We start from the raw sequence: 25420 nt of genomic DNA, 5'->3' as shown, positions 1-25420 counted from the left end.
GGATAGGGTAATCAATTAACTAGGTGCAGCTAATTTCTCTTACTCGCTGTAGCATCTTGGTGAAAAAGTCACACCCACAACACATGCTGATTCAATGGACTGGATAATGCCTGACATTATGATAGTAGCTAAACTTTTCACTGTGAGAGCACCATTGTCAGGACTTCCGCCAAATTCAGTCCCTCTCCTTGTTCGGGCGGCGTTCAGCGTCACCGGCCTTCTAGCCACCGCCGATCCACTTTTCATTTTCCATTTGTTTTGTCTTTGTTTTACACACCTAATTTCAATCCCACAATTACTGGTTCATTATTTAACCCTCTGTTCCCCCATGTTTTTTTGTGAGTGATTGTTTGTTGTATTTTCAGTCTGTCATGGTGTGCATGTATTTGTTACTTTGTATATTTGACAGTTTGAGTAAAAGTACGTTGATTACTCATATCTGCAGTCCTGCGCCTGACTCTCTACACCAGCTACACCTAGGACCCATTACAACCATTGTAGTTACAGTAAGAAGCTTACAAAGACATAAACACACTCCAAGCAACAAAGGTTGGCAACCTCTGTTGCATTCCACTAAAAGCTAACCGACTACTACAAATACAGTCACTACTTCTACTAAAACACATTGGCTTTTCTACTACCATAAAAATACTTTTGGAAAGCTAAAGCAAGCACAACATTTCCTTCAGGAAAATTACACTATCTAGTCAAATATATCATGCTTGCAGAGTGCCAATGACAAATCATACCACTATACCTCGGTGGTGAGAAACATCAGATACAGAGACATGGGGGTGTTCTCCCACTCCTTGGCCATGTTGTCTGAGATGATGCTGAAGTTGCAGATCTTCTCATAGATTGATTCTCCTGTTGTTCCAGCATTTCTTTGAAACAATAAATTATAACCACACCATTAGTTGTCCTTTATTCAAATAGAGATAATGAATTGACTAATGTGAAAGAATAATTGGCTCTGTGAGAATAGTACTTACGGGAAAATTACAGCAAATTTCTCATTTATGGCAGTGTACATAGATTCAGCCAACGTTTTGTTGAGGTCTGTGATGTCTCCATTTGTTGACCTACAGAACCCATTATTCCTGCATAAAGATGACAATGTACGATGGTATCCTCTGCCATCCTTCCTCTAAAAAGAATTTGACAATGGAAAAATATTAGCACATTCTATCAAAAACAAGAAGGACGAACGCACTCTTCTTGCAATTAAAATATGAATTATTGAATTGTTCAATGGAACAACATGCATAAAACTCTGATGCTTTCAGCATGTCTAGCCTTCTGCCGGGACTCTGACAAAGTGTAGACATGCCGAATTGCTTTGATAGGTATCACAAGAGATAAGATAATTAGCTACTGTACATAGAGTATATAAACATGATTTTCAGTTAGCTTAAACTCACTGCCTTTGGTGTGATTACTTTGTCGTTGGCAATCTGCAAGCATGATTTTTCTGACTTGGCAACTCCCTCTGACAGGAGTTTTTGAAGGTCGTTGTAATGTTTTGTCATGAGGGATGTGATGGTAGAAATCTGCTCCTCCAGTGAATCCTTTAGCAGTTGGTACATGTTTGATTTCATCTCAACCTAAGACACAAAATCAAAGAAGGACAATTCATTCAAGACTTACTTTCACTAGATAGATTTTTGCATGTCATACCATCGTCGAGTCGTTGGAGTTGGCCGCTTTGATCAAAGAGAGGATCCCATAGACTCCAGATACATAGTCTTTAACTGCAGTCATTGAGTGTCTCTCATTCATATCCTCCAGAACTTGTTTGAGTTGTGGTATCTCTGCAACATTAGTGAAAAAAGGCTCAATAGCATAGGTGAGTTCAACAATTTCAGTTGAATGGGTTGAATGAACATGCAAAAATATTACGGTGAAGTCGCAAATAGCTCATTTTTGTAGGGGTTACTGTGGCATTTTAGCGACAATGTTCAACTTGAAAATGATTTTGCTGTTCTTACTACATGTAATAAAAGATTCAATCATCACATTATTAATTGTAGTGGCAGTTTAGACCCAAAACAGTTACTTTCGTTGTTACTCACATCCTTCTCAGACTGTTAGCTACTGTTAGCCAATGTTCATGGTTACAGAAAATAAATTGAATTTGTTAGCTTTTTTTTAGCTAACAATGGTGTTTGTCTTGCTGAACGCCTTTCATGTCAACACTTATCTTACCTGTCTGTTCTTGTTCCAGAATGGGATTCTCATCATTCTGAAATTCCTCAGCACTCACTGTAAACACTTGGAAGATGTTTTCCATTTGAATGAAAGGTTTCTGGAAGAGTTGTATGAGAAAAATAAATAAATTCTAAATTATATTTTCCATATTAGGCTTTCAAATACAATAGCTCGGATTCGCCTCATACCCATGTCTGCAGCACAGCCTCGCTTATACACAAAACACAAGGCATTTGATAGAATGGAGTAGATGTTCTTATTTAAAACATTAGAAAGATCTGACTTGAGGTTTATTTATTAGATGGGTAAGAACAATTTACACATTACACTAATGCAGTAAGAGATGGGCTGTATTTCTGTTACATGCCGTTGAAAAACAGTTTTTCAATTACTTTTAAGTATTTTGTCATTTCTATTTGAAAGGCCTTAAAACTCAATAATTATCTTAAAATTTTTTTTTATAGTGGTTCACAAATCCTATCACCCCAAATGTGCTGCATGAGTATCAGAAGTTTGATGATCCTGAGGCCTTGAGGTGTTGGTGAATGAGTGGAAGAGCAAGGATCGGTGTTCCGTCAACGGAACAGTTGTAATTCATGCAGCGCGTTATGTCAAGATCGCAGATTTTAGAGAAACAACAAATATCTGCTAAAAACATAAATGATTGTTAATATAACTGCACTGTCCAATTTACAGTAGCTATTACTGCGAAAAAAATTGCCATGCTATTGTTTGAGGAGAGCTCCTAACAACAAAACACTTTTTCACCACGATAGGTTTGATAAATTCACCTCTGAAGGTGAAATGTGTACTTACATGCTGAAATCTTGCTCTGATTTATCATCCAAAGGGTCCCAGAGATAACATGAAGTGTTGTTTTGTTAGATAAAATATTTGTTCATATCCTTAGCCTTTTGTGACTAGGGGGCAGTATTTTTATTTTTGGAAAAATAACGTTCCCGTAGTAAACGGGATATTTTGTCAGGACAAGATTCTAGAATATGCATATAATTGACAGCTTAGGGTAGAAAACACTCTAAATTTTCCAAAACTGTAAAAACATTGTCTGTGAGTATAACAGAACTGATATTGCAGGCGAAAGCCTGAGAAAAATCCAATCCGGAAGCGACTCATCTTTTGAAAGCTCTGCGTTCCAATGCGTCCCTATTGAGCAGTGAATGGGCTATCAACCAGATTACTTTTTCTCCGTATTCCCCAAGGTGTCTACAGCATTGTTACGTAGTTTTACGCATTTATGTTGAAGAATACCCGTAAGCGGCTACATTGCGCAAGTGGTCACCTGATGGCTCCCAGAGTGATTCTAGCGTAAAATACAGAGGTAGCCATTATTCCAATCGGTCCTACTGAAAAACCAATTGTCCCGGTGGATATATTATCGAATAGATATTTGAAAAACACCTTGAGGATTGATTATAAACAACGTTTGCCATGTTTCTGTCGATATTATGAAGCTAATTTTGAATATTTTTTGCCGTTTTTGTGACTGCAATTTCTGGGCGATTTCTCAGCCAAACGTGAAGAACAAACGGAGCTATTTCGCCTACAAAAATAATATTTTTGGAAAAAAGGAACATTGGCTATCTAACTGGGAGTCTCGTGAGTGAAAACATCCGAAGCTCATCAAAGGTAAACTATTTAATTTGATTGCTTTTCTGATTTCTGTGACCAAGTTACCTGCTGCTAGCTGGACAAAATGCTATGCTAGGCTATCGATAAACTTACACAAATGCTTGTCTAGCTTTGGCTGTAAAGCATATTTTGAAAATCTGAGATGACAGGGTGATTAACAAAAGGCTAAGCTGTGTCTCAATATATTTCACTTGTGATTTTCATGAATAGGAATATTTTCTAGGAATATTTATGTCCGTTGCGTTATGCTAATTAGTGTCAGTCGATGATTACGCTCCCGGACCCGGGAGTTACTAGAGGTTAAACGGATCTGTATAACATGCACAATCAATTTTGTATTTCCACTCGTTCAATTTGCAAAGAAAGGAACCTGTGAAAATCTCACCCTAACGTTGTTTCAACGAGTCAAATCACGTTTGTATCTATTCCTCAGAGAATCCTAGAAGGTAACAAGACTTCCCTATTTCATTAGGGGTGTATTATATCCTATAGGACACCATATTTGGTCCGAGAGCGACGCCTTCATGGCACGCCGATGATGCGGGCAGCCATCACTTGAACAACTGTATCTTTGTCAAATTAGCACCAATCGGGGTCAAACAAAGCTAGCTAGATAGTCAAATAGCTGGGCTTTATGGGACTATCTGGAAACCATGTATATGTCGTAAAATGTAGCTGCTAACCTTGTACCACAGCAAGCCTTTTCATTTTGGACAAAAATTATAAGGATATTCAGAGTTATGAAGTTATGAAAAATGGTTGTTTTGCAAATGTTGAACTTATAATATGGCTACTAATACTTGGAAAGCTAAATCAAAGTCCAAGTATACAGATTTGACGATATTCTTGCAGAAAAATGGAATATGAATGCGAATGTCTCCTTCACAATTTGCCCAAATGTACCTGGGGACTTCACACTAAAAGTCTTGAGGTTCAGTCATACTTTAAGTTATCCATCTGAAACTTTGTACATACACTTCTGCCATCTTGTGGACACTATCGGGATTACAACCAGAGTGATGGCTATAACTGTGACCTTTCTCTTGCATTTCAAAGATGGTGGTAAAAAAAACACTGGCTGTTTTTAACTTAGTATTTTCTTCTACCAGATATATTGTGTTATACACTGCTCAAAAAAAATAAAGGGAACACTTAAACAACATAATGTAACTCCAAGTCAATCACACTTCTGTGAAATCAAACTGTCCACTTAGGAAGCAACACTGATTGACAATAAATTTCACATGCTGTTGTGCAAATGCAATAGACAACAGGTGGAAATTATAGGCAATTAGCAAGACACCCCCAATAAAGGAGTGGTTCTGCAGGTTCCTGGCTGATGTTTGGTCACTTTTGAATGCTGGCGATGCTTTCACTCTAGTGGTAGCATGAGACGGAGTCAACAACCCACACAAGTGGCTCAGGTAGTGCAGCTCATCCAGGATGGCACATCAATGCGAGCTGTGGCAAGAAGGTTTGCTGTGTCTGTCAGCGTAGTGTCCAGAGCATGGAGTCGCTACCAGGAGACAGGCCAGTACATCAGGAGACGTGGAGGAGGCCGTAGGAGGGTAACAACCCAGCAGCAGGATCGCTACCTCCGCCTTTGTGCAAGGAGGAGCAGGAGGAGCACTGCCAGAGCCCTGCAAAATGACCTCCAGCAGGCCACAAATGTGCATGTGTCTGCTCAAACGGTCAGAAACAGATTCCATGAGGGTGGTATGGGGGCCCGACGTCCACAGGTGGGGGTTGTACTTACAGCCCAACAACGTGCAGGACGTTTGGCATTTGCCAGAGAACACCAAGATTGGCAAATTCGCCAGTGGCACCCTGTGCTCTTCACAGATGAAAGCAGGTTCACACTGAGCACATGTGACAGACGTGACAGTGTCTGGAGACGCTGTGGAGAACATTCTGCTGCCTGCAACATCCTCCAGCATGACCGGTTTGGCGGTGGGTCAGTCATGGTGTGGGGTGGCATTTCTTTGGGGGGCCGCACAGCCCTCCATGTGCTCGCCAGAGGTAGCCTGACTGCCATTAGGTACCGAGATGAGATCCTCAGACCAGATCCTCAGATCCGCTTGTGAGACCATATGCTGGTGCGGTTGGCCCTGGGTTCCTCCTAATGCAAGACAATGCTAGACCTCATGTGGCTGGAGTGTGTCAGCAGTTCCTGCAAGAGGAAGGCATTGATGCTATGGACTGGCCCGCCCGTTCCCCAGTCCTGAATCCAATTGAGCACATCTGGGACATCATGTCTCACTTAAACAACACCATGAGGTAGTTTGGTGTCTAGTCAATACAAATGTACTCAAATGTTTCTCTTAGAGTTTACACAGTTGAGGGTGTTTTGGTGAGCATGAGTCCAAGTCACAGTTATTCAAGTCACAAGCAAGTCTCAAGTCACAAGGTCTGAGTCTCAAGTCGAGTCCCAAGTAGAACGGGTCAAGATTTTGGTCGAGTCCAAGTCGGACATTCTATGAGTAAGTCAAGTCGAACGTTGCCAGGTCTCGAGTAAAGTAAAAAACGATTGTTCAACTACAAATCTGTGTCTATTTACTGTCTTAAAGGGCATGAAATCAGCAGAAGGCAAGGCAGGTTGACGTGCTCAGAGTGTAGATTTATTTACAGGTCTTGGTGATCCAATGGTGAAAGAGCAATATCATACAAAATATACAAGTAGAATTACCAAATGTACATGGGTAATAGCCCAAAATAAATAGCCTCTGCATCAGGCTTAACCTGTCCTATCTGAACAGACACAGGTAGAGGGCACGACTGTACAGCCTCCCCTTGAGAAACCAAATGCATGTGTCTAACAGGAGCTCAAACAGGTAGACCTACATAATATAAGCACTTGGCCCCCAAGACCATACAATTACCCAATTGGCAATTACAACTGATAAACTGGATCTACAATGTAAAAGGCCATTTCCACATCCATTGTTACATTGGTATATAAATCTTAATCAGACAATGATTATTCTTGATATTTCAACACCATGCATACGTGGAACAATAATTTTTTCTTATTCAAAGTTCTGGCTCAAACGCGTGGAGCACAGGCCACGTAGTATATTTCTATGGGCATTGAGGCACGCACTCCTATTACTCACAACAAAAATGACAGACATATGACACGGACACACAGAACTCTGACATAAACCGGGAAATATGAACAAAGAAAACCATGCACCTGATCCTATAGCTGTACAGAAAATCAGCAATCTGTTTGCTAGCTCACCCGACCTGTGTTTTCTAGTCCAATCAGAGTACAGAGTGTGCGTTTCACTAGCCAATCTGTTACAGTTATTTTTGCAAGGATGACGCCTACTGTCTCTGGATGCATGGAGAGTAATCCACATAGACTCTGTGTCACAAAATGAGTGACAAAACGTTACAAAACCTGGCCAGATAATTTCAAGTCATCAGTCTCAAGTCAAAGTCGAGTCCTGAGTCGTGAGGTTCCTGTAATCAGACAATGATTATTCTTGATTATTCCAAGTCAAGTCTCAAGTTAATGTTTCAGACCCGAGTCCAAGTCATGTGACTCTAGCTTTGTGATGTGTACATAAAAACTAACCTTTTTCACAACTTCGTCGTTGAACCTCTCTCCCAACATTATCTTAGCTTGTTCATTTCTGTGCTGGATGCAGCCTCGTTTCCGCTCAGCTGCTCCTTTCTGATTGAAAAGCAAAATATAGAACATTATCATTTACACAGTTTTGAAGGATCTTAACATCAGTTTTAGCTGGTGTAGGTGTTGATTACCTTTTCCAGGTTGAGGTGCAGTTCAGTGTTCTTTAAACCTGGTGATCTATAATTGTAATACTTATGTTAGAAATGTAAATTGCTCTATGGGCACATCCATTATAGCTGTGTTGCTCGATTGTTCCTCTATACATTGTGTACATTGCTGACCTGCTTGTGGCATGCACAATTTTAAGTATTTGCAAATAATAAATGAAGATAGCTGTGTAATCTAAATTAATTCTGAGGTGAGGGAAAGTTCAGCCACTAATAATTTCAGTTTGTGTACAAATGTAATGCAAATAAAACGTTTAATAGTATTTTATTAGGATCCCCAATTAGTTGCGGCTAATCTTCCTGGAGTCCAAACAGTGAACAACCAAACAGATTAAATACATAAATATACATATCACTACATTAACATTATAATTTTGTCATTCAGCTGACACTCCCATCCAGAGCAACCCACAGCTAGTGCATTCATCTTAAAAGTTGAGCTGACAGCCGGTTTGCACTGATTCGCTATGGCTTTAGTCATCTATCTAACAAGAAGGAAATATTTTATTAATGTAATAGAAAGCTATGAACTTTAACTTTCACCTGGAACTATTTATTTATGTCTGAGAATAAAACACTTTTCAACCTATATGATCTAGTAAACAGTACAATTATAATAAAACATACAAATATGATGATATGCAAAAATAAGCATTTTTATGAATAAGCCTTTTCATACTTTATAATATGTCCATATATTGGTATAATCTGTTATAATCTCCCCAAAAATATTTAACTTTCTTTATTACTTTACCAAATATATCATAACATTAGTGATAGTCAAAATCTGTGAAATTTGTGAACATCTAAATCAACAATTGGGCCTTTTAAAATAGCTTTGCGTCCCTCCTATAGACAAGGGGAGAAGGGCAATGTAAAGGGCTACATTTTTTTGTCATTCTGAGCATATGCAATGGATCTGCCTCCAAAGTAAAACAAATGTTTGACTTCCACACAAATTTACTTCTTTACTTATGTTAGGTTTAAGGAGGTGCGTAGGTTACATTCTTTATTATAAAGCTATCAAAGTTATGCATTTAGATCAGCCAGCTTGAGTCAAATTCAGCGATTGCTTTGCCATGTCTGTGCATACAAATACGATTTGAAAAAATATGGCCCTTTATAATGTCCACGGGATGCTGTATATAGCATTTTAATGAAAGAGATGGAGACACGCACACAGTCGAAAAAGAGTAATACATCTATATAGCATTTTAACGTATTAAAACAAAATAAGAAGCTCTCAATGTATTGTAGTTGAGTAGCCAGACTAGGCTACTGCTTAAATGTTGCTGTAATAGGCTTACATGTTTCTCCTTTGCATGGTGTTTTGTTGCAAGTTTTGTTTTTTGGTTATTCATTCTGAAGAGTTAATAACCAAAACCTGCAATATTTAATAGCCTACAGTAGCTAGCACTGTGGCTCGTGTCTGTACACTTTCCCTCCGCTGTGCGCTGTAAACGGGACACAGGAAAGCAGCACAATTCACTTTGAATTCACCGATCTGAGTGCAGGCTGCAATTTCACAAAGTAGAGGATTCAAATGTTGACTAATTTATACTCGCTTGTCCTATTGTCCTTTAGTAGTAACCGTCACGTGAATCGTTTATCTTATAACCTTTTGACAACCTTGATGGCATTTTCTGTAGATTACAGCAATGAACCGTTCGAACCAAAACTTGGAAATTTAGCCTACATTTAGTCTAGACCATGTTTAAACTTTCGGTTCATTAGAAGATTCAGGTTGTGTCAATAGTGATGACATGACAAAGTGCATTGGCTGGCGTGTGTGTGTGTGTGTGTGGGGGGGGGGGGGTCTGGCAGGAGGGGTGTGTCTGAAGCAATGCACTGCCATTTAGCATGCAGCACTTTGGCAGTGTTTGCTGTGACTTGTACTGCAGCATCATCACCATTGAGCAATTTAATATGACAACTTTCAGGATGAATTAAACCACTGTATTTATTCATCAATATATTTATTGCGTAATGTGTCTTCAAACTGATTTCTTTATGATTCATATATACTTTCCTAACCCTAAAATGTGCTTAAGTAATCTACTAACTCTACCTGTTGATGCTGAAAAGGAAACGAATATGCATAAAGGGTGTTCTTTCATTGATCCCTATATTCTGAACCTGTTCTCTCGATGTATTTGATTGAGTCTGTCAACAAAACTCCAATTAAAGGTAGAGTACACTGTATTTAAAGGAATTTTTTAATTAAGATAAACATACTGAAAGCCATATTGAATAAAAACTCAACGATAAAATCGCTTGGCAAGTGGGAGGATTTTCAGAGGTGGAATTAAATGTATTCAGTGAGGTCAATGGAACCACGCCTGCAAAGCCCGCTACACACCTGCATAAGGTAAGTCTGAATTCCAACTAATGACAAGTGAGTAGGAAAGGTGTACAATTCCTAAGTCAGAATCGGCCCCTATAGATTTCAGGATACAAAGGATCACTGGTTTAAAAATCAGGCAGGAAAATATACAAGCCCCAGCTCACCCCAGGTAGTTCTTAGGGTTGATGGCATCTGTCTTGGTGCAGATGAAGGTGATATTCTCACATTCTCCTCCTTGTATCAGATAACTGAAGCTGCTTTCCAAAATCATCCATGGCTCTCTTTCAGAGGCGGCCCGTTGGATGTCATTCACGATCCACACAGACGAGCACTGACTTAAATGCTTTAAAAATAGAGCATTAATACAAATGTGCATGTTGATGTACTTTTCAGACACCTCAAAAGAAAATGAAAGGTTTTTACACCTTATTATATGAAAGTAGACAATCTGTCCTACAGTTGCCCATAACCTTGGCTTGACATTACTTGAGAAAGTCATGCGCCATTGTTATTGTTTTTGTTTTGTTGATGAAGCGGAGGTGAGCAGCGTCGTCCAACAAAGTAAAACATTTTTGCAGTACATATTCTGCTGTTCCATCTTGCGTGAAATTATGTCTGAGGGAAAAAATGTAGTTTGTTTTTTGCAGCATATTCTTTGCTGTTTTAATATCGCACACAGAAGTGGCAGTTATACCATTAAAGCTGGAATCCTTAATGGTGAAACTGCCATGTCAATTTGGGATATTACAACCACAAATAAGTTAATGCAAACAACAAACTGTTTTTTTCCTGAGAGATCGCTCCAGATTCAAAGTGAAATTTGATGGTTTATTAGATCCCCAGGATGTCGGGGGACTCCGTCAAAACCGTCCACCAGGGGCACAAAAGAGAAAAATAAGTTCTTCACCTCCATTTAGTCAACTAAACAAAAACAACCAGTGGGCGACCAGTGGTGCTGTTTCACCTTTCACAGATCTCAGTTTTAAGGATTAAGGTATAGATCTATTGGCTGATAATTTGGCAGGTCCTGGTAAAATTTTACCAATCACATTGCTCAGGGACATAAAAAGAAGTGCTAGTCATTATAAATGGCAGATTGAGACCATAAGAGGGAAATACATTAATACCGATTTCCACATATCATCTCTGGTCTTGTTGCAGTCCCCAGTTCCAGGAAGATCCAACAGCACAATGTGTTCCAGAAGCTCTTTGGTGTTGGGCACCTTAATTGTCACACACTTCACAAGTGGCCAGTAGTGTTTTGCTGCCATCTTATTATCACTCCTTGTGTAACAGGCAATCTTTCCAGAAAGCTCTGATGCCTGTCAGTGTCAAAAGCATAGCTCTCTCAAAATACACTTGTACATTATTTATTTTGTTGATCGACCCAGACATGTTTAAAGGTAGACTCAGCAAAATGACGTTTTAATGAGCAGCACTGCTGATATTGAAATTAACAAGATGCAAGACTTCGTTCTCACAGTCACACACAGTATCTGCACATGTGCAAGAGTTCGCTTCACCCTGTTCACAGCATGCTAGCCAGTGCACCTAAACAGCAGAGAAGTTGAGCCTCACGTTTCAACGCTTTTAGTTGTTGCGGAAATTGACCCACTATGGTTTTAATTTCTGCATCTACGTCCTATCGCTGAGTTTACCTTTAAGTGTATATTCAGCTATTGCCTGTGTCACTAAAAACATTCTCAATGTGTGGGGAAAAACATCAGCCAGGATTTTAGTTTATATACAAACAAATCAATTAATTTGGGGGGAAATGATATACTTGGAATGTAGTTTTGTTCACAGATTTTTCAAGAGTCACATTCTATTAATAATATTTTTACTTCCCCATATATTTGTTAAATGTAAATATTATTTTGCATTTTTTATTGAAAGTAAACTAACAAGCTTTTCATTATTGACAAAATTAAAGGCAACATGTGACATTAAATATCTGATTTAATTAATTAATTAAAGTTGTTGATTAACCAATTAATCTGCACAAATTGCCTAATTATATGTAAAAAAATAAAAATAAAATAAAAGATTTTTACCGTGCCACATGAAATCTTCTTAACAGTGTTTGTTGGTGATAGAAATTCTGGAATTTCTCGGAAATGCTCCCCTTTCATCAGGTCATTTAAGCTTTTCCCAACTCCATCTTTTCCGTAAAAGGCCTGAATTTTTGCAGTTGCCACCTTGACTAATTCTTCATTTTTGTTGTCATTTTCATCTGACATGATATCCAGGTGAGATTTTAAATCCTTTTCCCATTCCTAAAACAAAAATAATCATGTGTGAATTGCATTTAGAATATTCAATTTTTACTAACCATTGATTAGTAATTTATGTATTACTCTTTCACACAGCAATTTTGTAAGAATGACCTGTTAGCCTACTAATGGAAAACGTAGCACACCCCCCCCCCCCCCCCCCCCCCCCCCCCCCCATAGATAGTACTCGTTTGTGCTCTTAGTGCCACTGACAACACATAAACAGCTTAAACTTCCCTATTTCAATTGATATTTCGCTAAGCCCCTCCCCAAATTGTTAAGCAACCAATTGGAGCGCTCCAGTGGATAGCAACTGTTCCTAACTAAGCTTGAATCTGACCAGCCTCCAGCAAGCTCTTAAATGCATAGTCAATTATTGCAATGGCAAAAACTGAGCATTTTCATTAAAAAAGTAATAGTTTAAATAATTGAACAATGCACAAGGGGGGGGGGGGGGGGGGGGGGGGTTAATGAAGGGTCAATTGAAAGTAAAGGTTTTGGAATCAATTAAGAATAACATCAATGGTCATAGTTTTAGAGACATTGATTACATTACAATAGATAAAGCTACCTCTTTTGAAATGAATTCAATTTCTGCCTCGTAACTGTAGTTAGTCATGTTGGCCTCCACTTGGATCATGACTGAGGTACACGCGCTGATGTTTGCACCATTGGGCAGAAAATTCTGCTCACCCAAGATGGCATTTATCAAAGAGCTCTTACCAGCTCCTGTCTTCCCAAATATTCCAACTAAGACTTTGTTTTTAACACCTGTCCTTAACTTTGTCATTTTACCCCTGTAAAAAAGTACAAAACATAATCAAATGTCATTCTTTCAAGAAATTGTACGTACAATGTGAAACACTTTGAGTTTTGTTTTTTAGTTGCGACTAGTGACCTGGCTGTGATTGTGCCAAAGGTTAGCTGTATGATTTTTTTATTTTATGGTCCATATTTAAGTAATGCAATGTCCACATTAAGTTAGTAAATCAGACAACTTGTGCTTTCAAGAGTCAGTCGGTAAACATTATTTTATATGGGATGGATGCGATTGTCATGACGTGATGGCAGCGTATTCATTTATTCAAATTACACATATTTTACATTTTTGTGAGTGCTTACTTGAGGTAGTCAATTAATTCATTCTTGGGAAGAGTTTTGAGTTTGTCAAGGACTTGTGTCACACACGTCTCTGCTGCCTCCATGGCTTGTCTCTCTGTGTTATTACATACAATGAACATGAATGAGTATGAATGTCTAGATATTTTGGCCGATTAACTATAGCAAAACAATCTATCCGGTTTTGTAATAAAGGAGTAACTTTGGAAGTACTTACCGAATTTAGAGGTTGGTTGTGTAGGTTTGGAGAAACACAGTTGCTTTGGTGGTGTACTGGTTGAAGGGAAGGTATGAGGATGTTTTATTTTGCCTGAGAAAAAACATAAATCGTTACTGTAATGTTTATTTTTATACGATTAAGCTCCAAAACCTTGTTTATTCTTTAAGAATGGTGCTGGCATAAATAGAGGAAATATATGATTAAATGAGCACGGTACATAATGCCATTTTTATTTACAAAACAAAATAATCTGTACCTTGTGGACTAATGCTGGGAGCTGCCGCCTTACACAATGGAACGTTGCAAGATAAAGGAAAGTAAATACATATTGTTTTAAATAAAACCATCATATAGCTATCATCCTTAATTTACACTAAGAGTACATACATGTTTTAAGGGTAAGCATTCTTTATGCTTTTATACTGCATTATACTTTACAAAGCAAAGGTCTGTAAGTGTCTGCCCGGTATGCTGAGAGACTTGGTTCACAACTCAATGCATACCTGGTCCAAGGAAGCCCATGCCATTGTGGAGGATGTTTGAACTTGGCTGCCAGTTGCTGTCCCATCATTTTCTAACTCCTTTTGTATCGCCTGTCATCAATAAATAAAGTAGTATAAAGTGCATTTAAACCCCTTTGAACTATTTATAATTAAGCAATAAGGCCCGAGAAGGTGTGGTATATAGCCAAAATAATGGCTGTTCTTACGCACGATAAAACGCAAACGCCTGAATACAGCCCGAAGCAGTGGTATATTGGCCATATACCAAAAAAAAACTATGTGCCTTATTGCTGTTATAAACTGGTTACCAATGTAATTAGAGCAGTAAAAACAAATGTTTGTCTTACACGTTGTATACGGTCTGATATAGACTGTAGAACTGTTTGGCCATAATGACCATTGTTATGTTTGGAGGAAAAAGGGGGAGGCTTGCAAGCCGAAGAACACCATCCCAACCGTGAAGCACGGGGGTGGCATGTTGTGGGGGTGCTTTGCTGCAGGAGCGACTGGTGCACTTCACAAAATAGATGACATCATGAGGAATTAAAATGATGTGGATATATTGAAGCAACATCTCAAGACATCAGTCATGAAGTTAAAGCTTGGTCACAAATGGGTCTTCCAAATGGACAATGATCCCAAGCATACTTGCAAAGTTGTGGCAAAATGGCTTAAGGACAACAAAGTCATCACAATGCCCTGTTCTCAATCCTATAGAAAATTTGTGGGCAGAACTGAAAAAGTGTGTGCGAGCAAGGAGGCCTACACACCTGACTCAGTTACACCAAAAGGAATGAGGCAAAATTCACCCAACTTATTGTGGGAAGCTTGTGGAAGGCTACCCAAAATATTTGACCCAAGTTAAAAACTTTAAAGGCAATGCTACCAAATACTAATTGAGTATATGTAAACTTCTTCCCCTCTGGGAATGTGTTGAAAGAAATAAAAGCTGAAATAAATCATTCTCTTACCTATTATTCTGAGATTTCACATTCTTAAAATAAAGTGGTGATCCTAACAGAACTAAGGCAGGGACTTTTTACTTGGATAAAATTTCAGGAATTGTGAAAAACTGAGTTTAAATGTGTTTGGATAATGTGTTTGTAAACTTCCGACTTCAACTGTACAGTTCATTCGGAAAGCAGTCAGCACTCTTGACTTTTTTCAAATTTTGTTACGTTACAGCCTTATTCTAAAATGTATTAAATTATTTATTTTCCTCACCAATCTACACACAGTACCCCATAATGACAAAGCAAAAACAGTTTTTTAGAAATGTTTGCTAATTTAGAAAACATATTAAACTTAAATATCACATTTACATATGTTTTCAGACCCTTCACTCAGTACTTTGTTGAAGCACTTTTGGCAGTGATTACAGCCACGAGTCTTCTTGGGTATGATGTTAAAAGCTTGGCACACCTGTATTTCAAGAGTTTCTCCCATTGTTCTCTGCAGATCCTCTCAAGCGCTGTCAGGTTGGATGGGGAGCGTCGCTGCACAGCTATTTTCATGTATCTCCAGAGATATTCGATCAGGTGCAAGTCCGGGCTCTGGCTGGGCCACTCAAGGACATTCAGAGACTTGTCCTGATGCCACTCCTGCGTTGTCTTGGCAGTGTGCTTAGGGTCGTTGTCCTGTTGGAAGGTGAACATTCACCCCAGTCTAAGTTCCTGAGCGCTCCAAAGCAGGTTTTCATCAAGGATCTCTCTGTACTTTGCTGCGTTCATCTTTCCCTCGTTCCTGACTAGTCTACCAGTCCCTGCCACTGAAAAACATCCCCACAGCATGTTGCTGCCACCACTATGCCTCACCTTCGGGATGGTGCCAAGTTTCCTCCAGACATGACACTTCGCATTCAGGCCAAAGAGTTCAATCTTGGTTTCATCAGACAAGATAATCTTTGTTTCTCATGGACTGAGAGTTCTTTAGGTGGCTTTCGGCAAACTCCAAGCTGGCTGTCATGTGCCTTTTACTGAGGAGTGGCTGAGGACAGAGGAGCCTCTTAAAGAAGAAGTTACAGGTCTATAGAGAGCCAGAAATCTTGCTTGTTTGTAGGTGACCAAATACTTATTTTTCACCATAATTTGCAAATAAATTCATAAAAAATCCTACAATGTGATTTTCTGGATTTTTTTCTTCTCATTTTGTCTGTCATAGTTGAAGTGTACCTATGATGAAAATTACAGGCCTCTCTCATCTTTTTAAGTGGGAGAACTTGCACAATTGGTGGCTGACTAAATACTTTTTTGCCCCACTGTATATATAAGATATATCTGTTTTTTATTTGTAATACATTTGCAAAACTGTCTAAAAACCTGTTTCCACTTCGTGATTATGGGGTATTGTGTGTAGATTGACGAGGGACATTTGTTTTAATAAAGCTGTAACGTAACAAAATGTCCAAAAAGTCAAAGGGTCTGAATACTTTCCGAAATGCACTTTAAATATGAAATCCTTTCAACAAAGTCATGCAGTCATGCACTTTGTTGAGCAGTTGAGTAAATAAGACATGACAAAGTATTAAGATTTCAGTAATTTTGTGACATAGTTTACAAAAAGCTAAAAAAATAAATATTTGGTTGATCTATCCCTAAACTATGCCTAAAGTATAGGGCTTTGTGATACGTTCAATATGTGAAAAACAGAAATTGATCAATACGAATCAAATAAAATAGCTTCTTTACATACCTTGTGTTTCTCTTGAAATGTGTACCTTGGACCAAGTTTTGGAATCAAGTTGGCAAAGGCTTTTTCATCTAGGAGCAGGAAACTCTCCTTGTCAATTTCTTCATCTAGATGTCAGGATACAAATGAAGTCGTAAAGAATCAGGACAACTCACAGCACAAGAGAATTATACAATTCAGTGATGAAACAATAAAAGCTCAAAGTGAATCATGTTTCTAAATTAATTTGCCAGTTCATTCCATCCCTGTCTATAAAATATATGTATAAAAACACTTTATAAATATGCTTACCTTTGAATCTGTCAATATACTCACTGAAGTTCCATTCAGTTAATTTGTCTCTGACAAAGTTATCCATTAAACCACATTAGGCTAAAACATAAAATGAGAAAGACATACACATTTACAGTTATTACACTTAAGGTTATGCTTACAATATTTGCTAAGTCTTTTGCAAATGTTACCCACACCTCCTTAAAGAGCAACAGACTGAGCGATGGGACTTGATGGATTTATTGGTTACGTATGGATTACAAAGTAGGCGTGACTTTAACTTATATAAACTTATAACGTATACCATATCTAAAAAACACCAAAGTGTTTCAGCATAGAGGCTTCATCAGGGTATATATCATGGTGGATTTACAAAGAGTAGACCTGGGATAAACTCTTCATTCTGATACCACAGCTAAGCATTTAATGAATAGACCTGGAAAAAACTTATATTTTCTGAGACCACAGCTAAGCACAGGTGTTTATTTAAATACGTGTCTGTCTCCCATGACTTAAACCCTGATGAAGGCTTTATGCAGAAAGTGTTTTTGAATGATTCCCCATTCCAGAGTGCCAGTGGCAGTTTTGGGGATATTGTTTTCTCAATGGGTCAGTGTAGTTTCACATTTCACTCTGCTCTCTCCACAAAGGTCACATGCAAACATATTCAGAAAATGACATTATCTAAATTTGCATTGACTTTCCCTTGAGTTTGTTTAATTCATGTCCCGATGGGCAGGCTTGTTCTCTATCTGAATTCAACCTTATTTGGTTGGGTTGACATTGTTTCAAAGCAGTTGTTCTTGGCTACAGCAAATATTACCCTGATGAAGGCTCTGGGTGGAATCGGTGGAGATACTTCTTATGAAAAGAACAGAACACAAGTCACAAAAGTAGGCCTACTTCATTACAATAAAGCTTTGTGTGTAAAATAATAAACACAAAAATAAAGAGCAGAGCAGCAGCAGCCAAGTATGAGTGTAAAAGTGTGTGTGAGTGTGCGTGTATGTGTGAATGTGTGTTTGTGTTGTGTCGGTTTGCGTGTCTGTTATGTGTGTGTGTGCATATGTAGTGTATGTGAATGTGAGTGGGTTTTGTGTGGGAGTGACAATATAGTGTGCGTGAGTGTGTATATATGGTGTGTATTTAAAGTCTAGTGTGTGTGCGTAGTGTCAATGCAAGATAGAGTCAGTGCAGATAGGCAGATGGTATAAATCTGCAAGATCTAATAGGATCTCTATGGTTGTAAAACGACACAGGATGAGACCCAGATGCAGACACAGGAGGCAGATGGTTCGCGTCTCTGATATTTATTAAAATACAAGGGGCAGGCAAGAGGCAAGTTGAGGACAGGCAGAAGATCGTAAACCAGGTCAGAGTCCAAAAGGTACAGAGTGGCAGGCAGGCTCGAGGTCAGGGCAGGCTGAATGGTCTGGCAGGCGGGCTCAGTGTCAGGGCAGGCAGAAAAGGTCGGAACCGGGAGGACTAGAAAAAACAGGAGTACGGAACAACACACTGGTAGGCTTGACGAGACAAGACGGTGGGGTTGGTCGAGACGAGGCACTGAAGATTCGTCTCCAGGTCCTGATTGGCACCTTCTGACTGGCCATTGGACTGGGGGTGAAACCCGGAGGACAGACTGGCCGACAAACCAATGAGGGTGCAGAACGCCTTCCAGAATCAGGATGTGAATTGAGGACCACGATCGGAGACTATGTCGATAGGGCGTCCATGGATTCGAAAGACGTGCTGACCATGATCTGGGCCGTCTCCATGGCTGAAGGTAACTTGGGGAGGGGGATGAAATGGGCGGCTTTAGAGAACCTATCCACTGTAAGGATGATGGTGTTGCCATCAGATGGAGGAAGCCCAGTGACAAAGTCCAGGGAGATATGGGACCAGGGGCAATGAGGAACAGGGAGTGGTTGAATGAGGCCAGCCGGAGCTTGCCACGGAGTCTTATTCTGAGCACATACCATGCATGCAGCGACGAAGGCTGAGACGTCAGGAACCAAAAGCGTTGTCGGAGGAAGGCCAGGGTTTGACGGGAGCCAGGATAGCAGGTGAGCTTGGAGCTGGGACAAACATCCGGTTAGCGTTGTGCCTTGTGGACCAGACAACATTGTGCCTCTCGATGCCACAGACAACTGTAACTGCAAGACATGAGGTAGGGAGAATGGTCTCAGAGTCAGAAGGTGTGGCAGCAGAACTATACAGGCGAGAGAGAGCATCAGGCTTCACATTCTTGGACCTTGGGCAGTAGGAGATGGGAAAGTTGAATCTGGTGAATAACAGAGCCCAACGGGTCTGCCTAGAGTTAAGGCGCTTGGCTGTGTGGAGATATTGTAAATTCTTATGGTTGGTCCACACCAAAAATGCATGTTCCGCCCCTTCAAGCCCCCAATCCAACGTCAGAAGGGTCGACCTCAACCACAAACTGAAGGGACGGGTCCGGATGGATGAGGATGGGGGCTGTGGTAAACCGATGCTTAAGGTCCAAAAACGCCCTGTTAACAGCCGGGTTGACCATGTTAATGGCACCTTGGGAGAATCGAGTGCAGAGAGGGGAGAAGCCAGGGTGCTGTAGCCCCAAATGAAGCGACGGTAGAAATGAGCAAATCCCAGGAAAATTTCCGCTGCACTCTGGATGTGGGTTGGGGCCAAATATTTCATGGCCAAATCAACTGAACTCCACTGAAATAAACTCGATATTTGGTTTGACTTTAGGTGATTTGGCCATTAAAAAAGTTTGTTTCTATTGCAGAACAGATTTGTAATGTCTGTAAAACATCACTCAGTCATTCTGCTACTATTTCAAGCTAACCTAATCATGCTGCCACTTACAGTGCCTTGCGAAAGTATTTGGCCCCCTTGAACTTTGCGACCTTTTGCCACATTTCAGGCTTCAAACATAAAGATATAAAACTGTATTTTTTTGTGAAGAATCAACAACAAGTGGGACACAATCATGAAGTGGAATGACATTTATTGGATATTTCAAACTTTTTTAACAAATCAAAAACTGAAAAATTGGGCGTGCAAAATTATTCAGCCCCCTTAAGTTAATACTTTGTAGCGCCACCATTTGCTGCGATTACAGCTGTAAGTCGCTTGGGGTATGTCTCTATCAGTTTTGCACATCGAGAGACTGACATTTTTTCCCATTCCTCCTTGCAAAACAGCTCGAGCTCAGTGAGGTTGGATGGAGAGCATTTGTGAACAGCAGTTTTCAGTTCTTTCCACAGATTCTCGATTGGATTCAGGTCTGGACTTTGACTTGGCCATTCTAACACCTGGATATGTTTATTTTGAACCATTCCATTGTAGATTTTGCTTTATGTTTTGGATCATTGTCTTGTTGGAAGACAAATCTCCGTCCCAGTCTCAGGTCTTTTGCAGACTCCATCAGGTTTTCTTCCAGAATGGTCCTGTATTTGGCTCCATCCATCTTCCCATCAATTTTAACCATCTTCCCTGTCCCTGCTGAAGAAAGGCCCAAACCATGATGCTGCCACCACCATGTTTGACAGTGGGGATGGTGTGTTCAGCTGTGTTGCTTTTACGCCAAACATAACGTTTTGCATTGTTGCCAAAAAGTTCAATTTTGGTTTCATCTGACCAGAGCACCTTCTTCCACATGTTTGGTGTGTCTCCCAGGTGGCTTGTGGCAAACTTTAAACAACACTTTTTATAGATATCTTTAAGAAATGGCTTTCTTCTTGCCACTCTTCCATAAAGGCCAGATTTGTGCAAAATAAGACTGATTGTTGTCCTATGGACAGAGTCTCCCACCTCAGCTGTAGATCTCTGCAGTTCATCCAGAGTGATCATGGGCCTCTTGGCTGCATCTCTGATCAGTCTTCTCCTTGTATGAGCTGAAAGTTTAGAGGGACGGCCAGGACTTGGTAGATTTGCAGTGGTCTGATACTCCTTCCATTTCAATATTATCGCTTGCACAGTGCTCCTTGGGATGTTTAAAGCTTGGGAAATCTTTTTGTATCCAAATCCGGCTTTAAACTTCTTCACAACAGTATCTCGGACCTGCCTGGTGTGTTCCTTGTTCTTCATGATGCTCTCTGCGCTTTTAACGGACCTCTGAGACTATCACAGTGCAGGTGCATTTATACAGAGACTTGATTACACACAGGTGGATTGTATTTATCATCATTAGTCATTTAGGTCAACATTGGATTATTCAGAGATCCTCACTGAACTTCTGGAGAGAGTTTGCTGCACTGAAAGTAAAGGGGCTGAATAATTTTGCACGCCCAATTTTTCAGTTTTTGATTTGTTAAAAAAGTTTGAAATATCCAATAAATGTCGTTCCACTTCATGATTGTGTCCCACTTCTTGTTGATTCTTCACAAAAAAATACAGTTTTATATCTTTATGTTTGAAGCCTGAAATGTGGCAAAAGGTCGCAAAGTTCAAGGGGGCCGAATACTTTCGCAAGGCACTGTATTTAAAATAAAGGAAAAGGTTTATACTCACATCACATAAAGTTACAAATCTCTTACATTACTCACTTTTCATCATTTGCACTAATGTTAGCATTCAATAATCAGCTTACAAGATATGAATCAAAATCTGAATCCAATTTAACCCTAGCTAAACCCTCATTTAAGATAATTTATTTTAATGGTGCTACTTATTTAAAACAAAAAGATTGTTATACTCACATCACATAAAGTTGCAAATCTCTTCAAAATTACGGATCTTTTTCCTTACCCTGAAAGTAGTCCTAAGCCATTTCAGGCATTTCTAAGCAGTTTCAGAAACCTTTTGCATGAGGAAATTTAAATGACAAAAAAAATGTATTTCCTTTAAATGAGCCCACACTGATCAACTGAGAGTTTACCATGAAATGTGTGGAAAGTTTAAACTAAAATATGCTGATACTTACCACATAAAGGCAAAATTCTACAAATGTATTCTGTGCTATTGACACACCTCTCTACAGCAAACAAACACACTGAACAATGTATGTGGTGTTGGGTAAAGGAGTACAGCAGGATGGGTGTTGCCGTTCTTTGACTTGTTCTGACTGGTTTTCATATTCAAGCTACAAAAAAACACCTCCTTGTGGTAGCCTTTCTTAACCCTAATTTCCCCTCTATAAAATAGAATGACTGTGCTCAGTATATTACTGTGATTGAGCAATAGTGCTTAAACTAATTAAGACATCTTGGTAAGTACATTTTTATTGTTTATTTACCTGTTTCTGTGTGAATGTAATGTGTAAAAGGTTTCTTTCCCCTCTCTCTCTCTCTCTCTCCAGGTTTCCCCTCTCCACTGAGCTCCAATGAGGTAGGGAGAATGGTCTCAGAGTCAGAAGGTGTGGCAGCAGAACTATACAGGCGAGAGAGAGCATCAGGCTTCACATTCTTGGACCTTGGGCAGTAGGAGATGGTAAAGTTGAATCTGGTGAATAACAGAGCCCAACGGGTCTGCCTAGAGTTAAGGCGCTTGGCTGTGTGGAGATATTGTAAATTCTTATGGTTGGTTCACACCAAAAATGCATGTTCCGCCCCTTCAAGCCCCCAATCTAACGTCAGAAGGGTCGACCTCAACCACAAACTGAAGGGACGGGTCCGGATGGATGAGGATGGGGGCTGTAGTAAACCGATGCTTAAGGTCCAAAAACGCCCTGTTAACAGCCGGGTTGACCATGTTAATGGCACCTTGGGAGAATCGAGTGCAGAGAGGGGAGAAGCCAGGGTGCTGTAGCCCCAAATGAAGCGACGGTAGAAATGAGCAAATCCCAGGAAAATTTCCGCTGCACTCTGGATGTGGGTTGGGGCCAAATATTTAATGGCCAAATCAACTGAACTCCACTGAAATAAACTCGATATTTGGTTTGACTTTAGGTGATTTGGCCATTAAAAAAAGTTTGTTTCTATTGCAGAACAGATTTGTAATGTCTGTAAAACATCACTCAGTCATTCTGCTACTATTTCAAGCTAACCTAATCATGCTGCCACTTACAGTGCCTTGCGAAAGTATTCGGCCCCCTTGAACTTTGCGACCTTTTGCCACATTTCAGGCTTCAAACATGAAGATATAAAACTGTATTTTTCTGTGAAGAATCAACAACAAGTGGGACACAATCATGAAGTGGAACGACATTTATTGGATATTTCAAACTTTTTTAACAAATCAAAAACTGAAAAATTGGGCGTGCAAAATTATTCAGCCCCCTTAAGTTAATACTTTGTAGCGCCACCTTTTGCTGCGATTACAGCTGTAAGTCGCTTGGGGTATGTCTCTATCAGTTTTGCACATCGAGAGACTGAACTTTTTTCCCATTCCTCCTTGCAAAACAGCTCGAGCTCAGTGAGGTTGGATGGAGAGCATTTGTGAACAGCAGTTTTCAGTTCTTTCCACAGATTCTCGATTGGATTCAGGTCTGGACTTTGACTTGGCCATTCTAACACCTGGATATGTTTATTTTGAACCATTCCATTGTATATTTTTCTTTATGTTTTGGATCATTGTCTTGTTGGAAGACAAATCTCCGTCCCAGTCTCAGGTCTTTTGCAGACTCCATCAGGTTTTCTTCCAGAATGGTCCTGTATTTGGCTCCATCCATCTTCCCATCAATTTTAACCATCTTCCCTGTCCCTGCTGAAGAAAAGCAGGCCCAAACCATGATGCTGCCACCACCATGTTTGACAGTGGGGATGGTGTGTTCAGCTGTGTTGCTTTTACGCCAAACATAACGTTTTGCATTGTTGCCAAAAAGTTCAATTTTGGTTTCATCTGACCAGAGCACCTTCTTCCACATGTTTGGTGTGTCTCCCAGGTGGCTTGTGGCAAACTTTAAACGACACTTTTTATAGATATCTTTAAGAAATGGCTTTCTTCTTGCCACTCTTCCATAAAGGCCAGATTTGTGCAATATACGACTGATTGTTGTCCTATGGACAGAGTCTCCCACCTCAGCTGTAGATCTCTGCAGTTCATCCAGAGTGATCATGGGCCTCTTGGCTGCATCTCTGATCAGTCTTCTCCTTGTATGAGCTGAAAGTTTAGAGGGACGGCCAGGACTTGGTAGATTTGCAGTGGTCTGATACTCCTTCCATTTCAATATTATCGCTTGCACAGTGCTCCTTGGGATGTTTAAAGCTTGGGAAATCTTTTTGTAACCAAATCCGGCTTTAAACTTCTTCACAACAGTATCTCGGACCTGCCTGGTGTGTTCCTTGTTCTTCATGATGCTCTCTGCGCTTTTAACGGACCTCTGAGACTATCACAGTGCAGGTGCATTTATACAGAGACTTGATTACACACAGGTGGATTGTATTTATCATCATTAGTCATTTAGGTCAACATTGGATCATTCAGAGATCCTCACTGAACTTCTGGACAGAGTTTGCTGCACTGAAAGTAAAGGGGCTGAATAATTTTGCACGCCCAATTTTTCAGTTTTTGATTTGTTAAAAAAGTTTGAAATATCCAATAAATGTCGTTCCACTTCATGATTGTGTCCCACTTCTTGTTGATTCTTCACAAAAAAATACAGTTTTATATCTTTATGTTTGAAGCCTGAAATGTGGCAAAAGGTCGCAAAGTTCAAGGGGGGCGAATACTTTCGCAAGGCACTGTATTTAAAATAAAGGAAAAGGTTTATACTCACATCACATAAAGTTGCAAATCTCTAACATTACTCACTTTTCATCATTTGCACTAATGTTAGCATTCAATAATCAGCTTACAAGATATGAATCAAAATCTGAATCCAATTTAACCCTAGCTAAACCCTCATTTAAGATCATTTACTTTAATGGTGCTACTTATTTAAAACAAAAAGATTGTTATACTCACATCACATAAAGTTGCAAATCTCTTCAAAATTACGGATCTTTTTCCTTACCCTGAAAGTAGTCCTAAGCCATTTCAGGCATTTCTAAGCAGTTTCAGAAACCTTTTGCATGAGGAAATTTAAATGACAAAAAAAATGTATTTCCTTTAAATGAGCCCACACTGATCAACTGAGAGTTTACCATGAAATGTGTGGAAAGTTTAAACTAAAATATGCTGATACTTACCACATAAAGGCAAAATTCTACAAATGTATTCTGTGCTATTGACACACCTCTCTACAGCAAACAAACACACTGAACAATGTATGTGGTGTTGGGTAAAGGAGTACAGCAGGATGGGTGTTGCCGTTCTTTGACTTGTTCTGACTGGTTTTCATATTCAAGCTACAATAAAACACCTCAGTGTGGTAGTTAACCCTAATTTCCCCTCTATAAAATAGAATGACTGTGCTCAGTATATTACTGTGATTGAGCAATAGTGCTTAAACTAATTAAGACATCTTGGTAAGTACATT

General features: G+C 39.6%; 1 protein-coding gene across 4 annotated transcripts in view; it reads right to left on the bottom strand.

Annotated features, from left to right (window-relative positions):
• Positions 1–25201, bottom strand: part of LOC139365139 (nuclear GTPase SLIP-GC-like) — a 30100-nt gene extending 4899 nt beyond the window's left edge. The window contains exons 1-19 of one of the 4 annotated variants that reach the window (XM_071102552.1): positions 25131–25201; positions 22298–22431; positions 17101–17181; positions 16813–16916; positions 14122–14211; positions 13875–13902; positions 13616–13708; positions 13402–13495; positions 12851–13076; positions 12061–12282; positions 11134–11328; positions 10171–10349; positions 7627–7672; positions 7439–7537; positions 2206–2305; positions 1678–1811; positions 1422–1604; positions 993–1147; positions 758–884 (exon numbers count right to left, since the gene is read on the bottom strand). In XM_071102552.1, the coding sequence (XP_070958653.1) occupies positions 758–884; positions 993–1147; positions 1422–1604; positions 1678–1811; positions 2206–2305; positions 7439–7537; positions 7627–7672; positions 10171–10349; positions 11134–11328; positions 12061–12282; positions 12851–13076; positions 13402–13495; positions 13616–13708; positions 13875–13902; positions 14122–14211; positions 16813–16916; positions 17101–17167 (2142 nt within the window). In that variant the 5' untranslated portion in view covers positions 17168–17181; positions 22298–22431; positions 25131–25201. Of the gene's footprint in view, positions 1–757; positions 885–992; positions 1148–1421; positions 1605–1677; positions 1812–2205; positions 2306–7438; positions 7538–7626; positions 7673–10170; positions 10350–11133; positions 11329–12060; positions 12283–12850; positions 13077–13401; positions 13496–13615; positions 13709–13874; positions 13903–14121; positions 14212–16812; positions 16917–17100; positions 18033–21761; positions 21862–21985; positions 22052–22297; positions 22432–25130 lie in introns of those variants that run through there. The other 3 variants (XM_071102553.1, XM_071102555.1, XM_071102551.1) reach the window with 3 other exon arrangements.
• Between the last annotated feature and the right edge of the window lie 219 nt (positions 25202–25420).

This window comes from Oncorhynchus clarkii, chromosome 13, assembly GCF_045791955.1.
Source record: "Oncorhynchus clarkii lewisi isolate Uvic-CL-2024 chromosome 13, UVic_Ocla_1.0, whole genome shotgun sequence".
Classification (NCBI taxonomy): Eukaryota; Metazoa; Chordata; class Actinopteri; order Salmoniformes; family Salmonidae; genus Oncorhynchus; species Oncorhynchus clarkii.
Note: the sequence above shows the minus strand (reverse complement) of the source record. Positions and strands in the feature narration are given on the sequence as shown.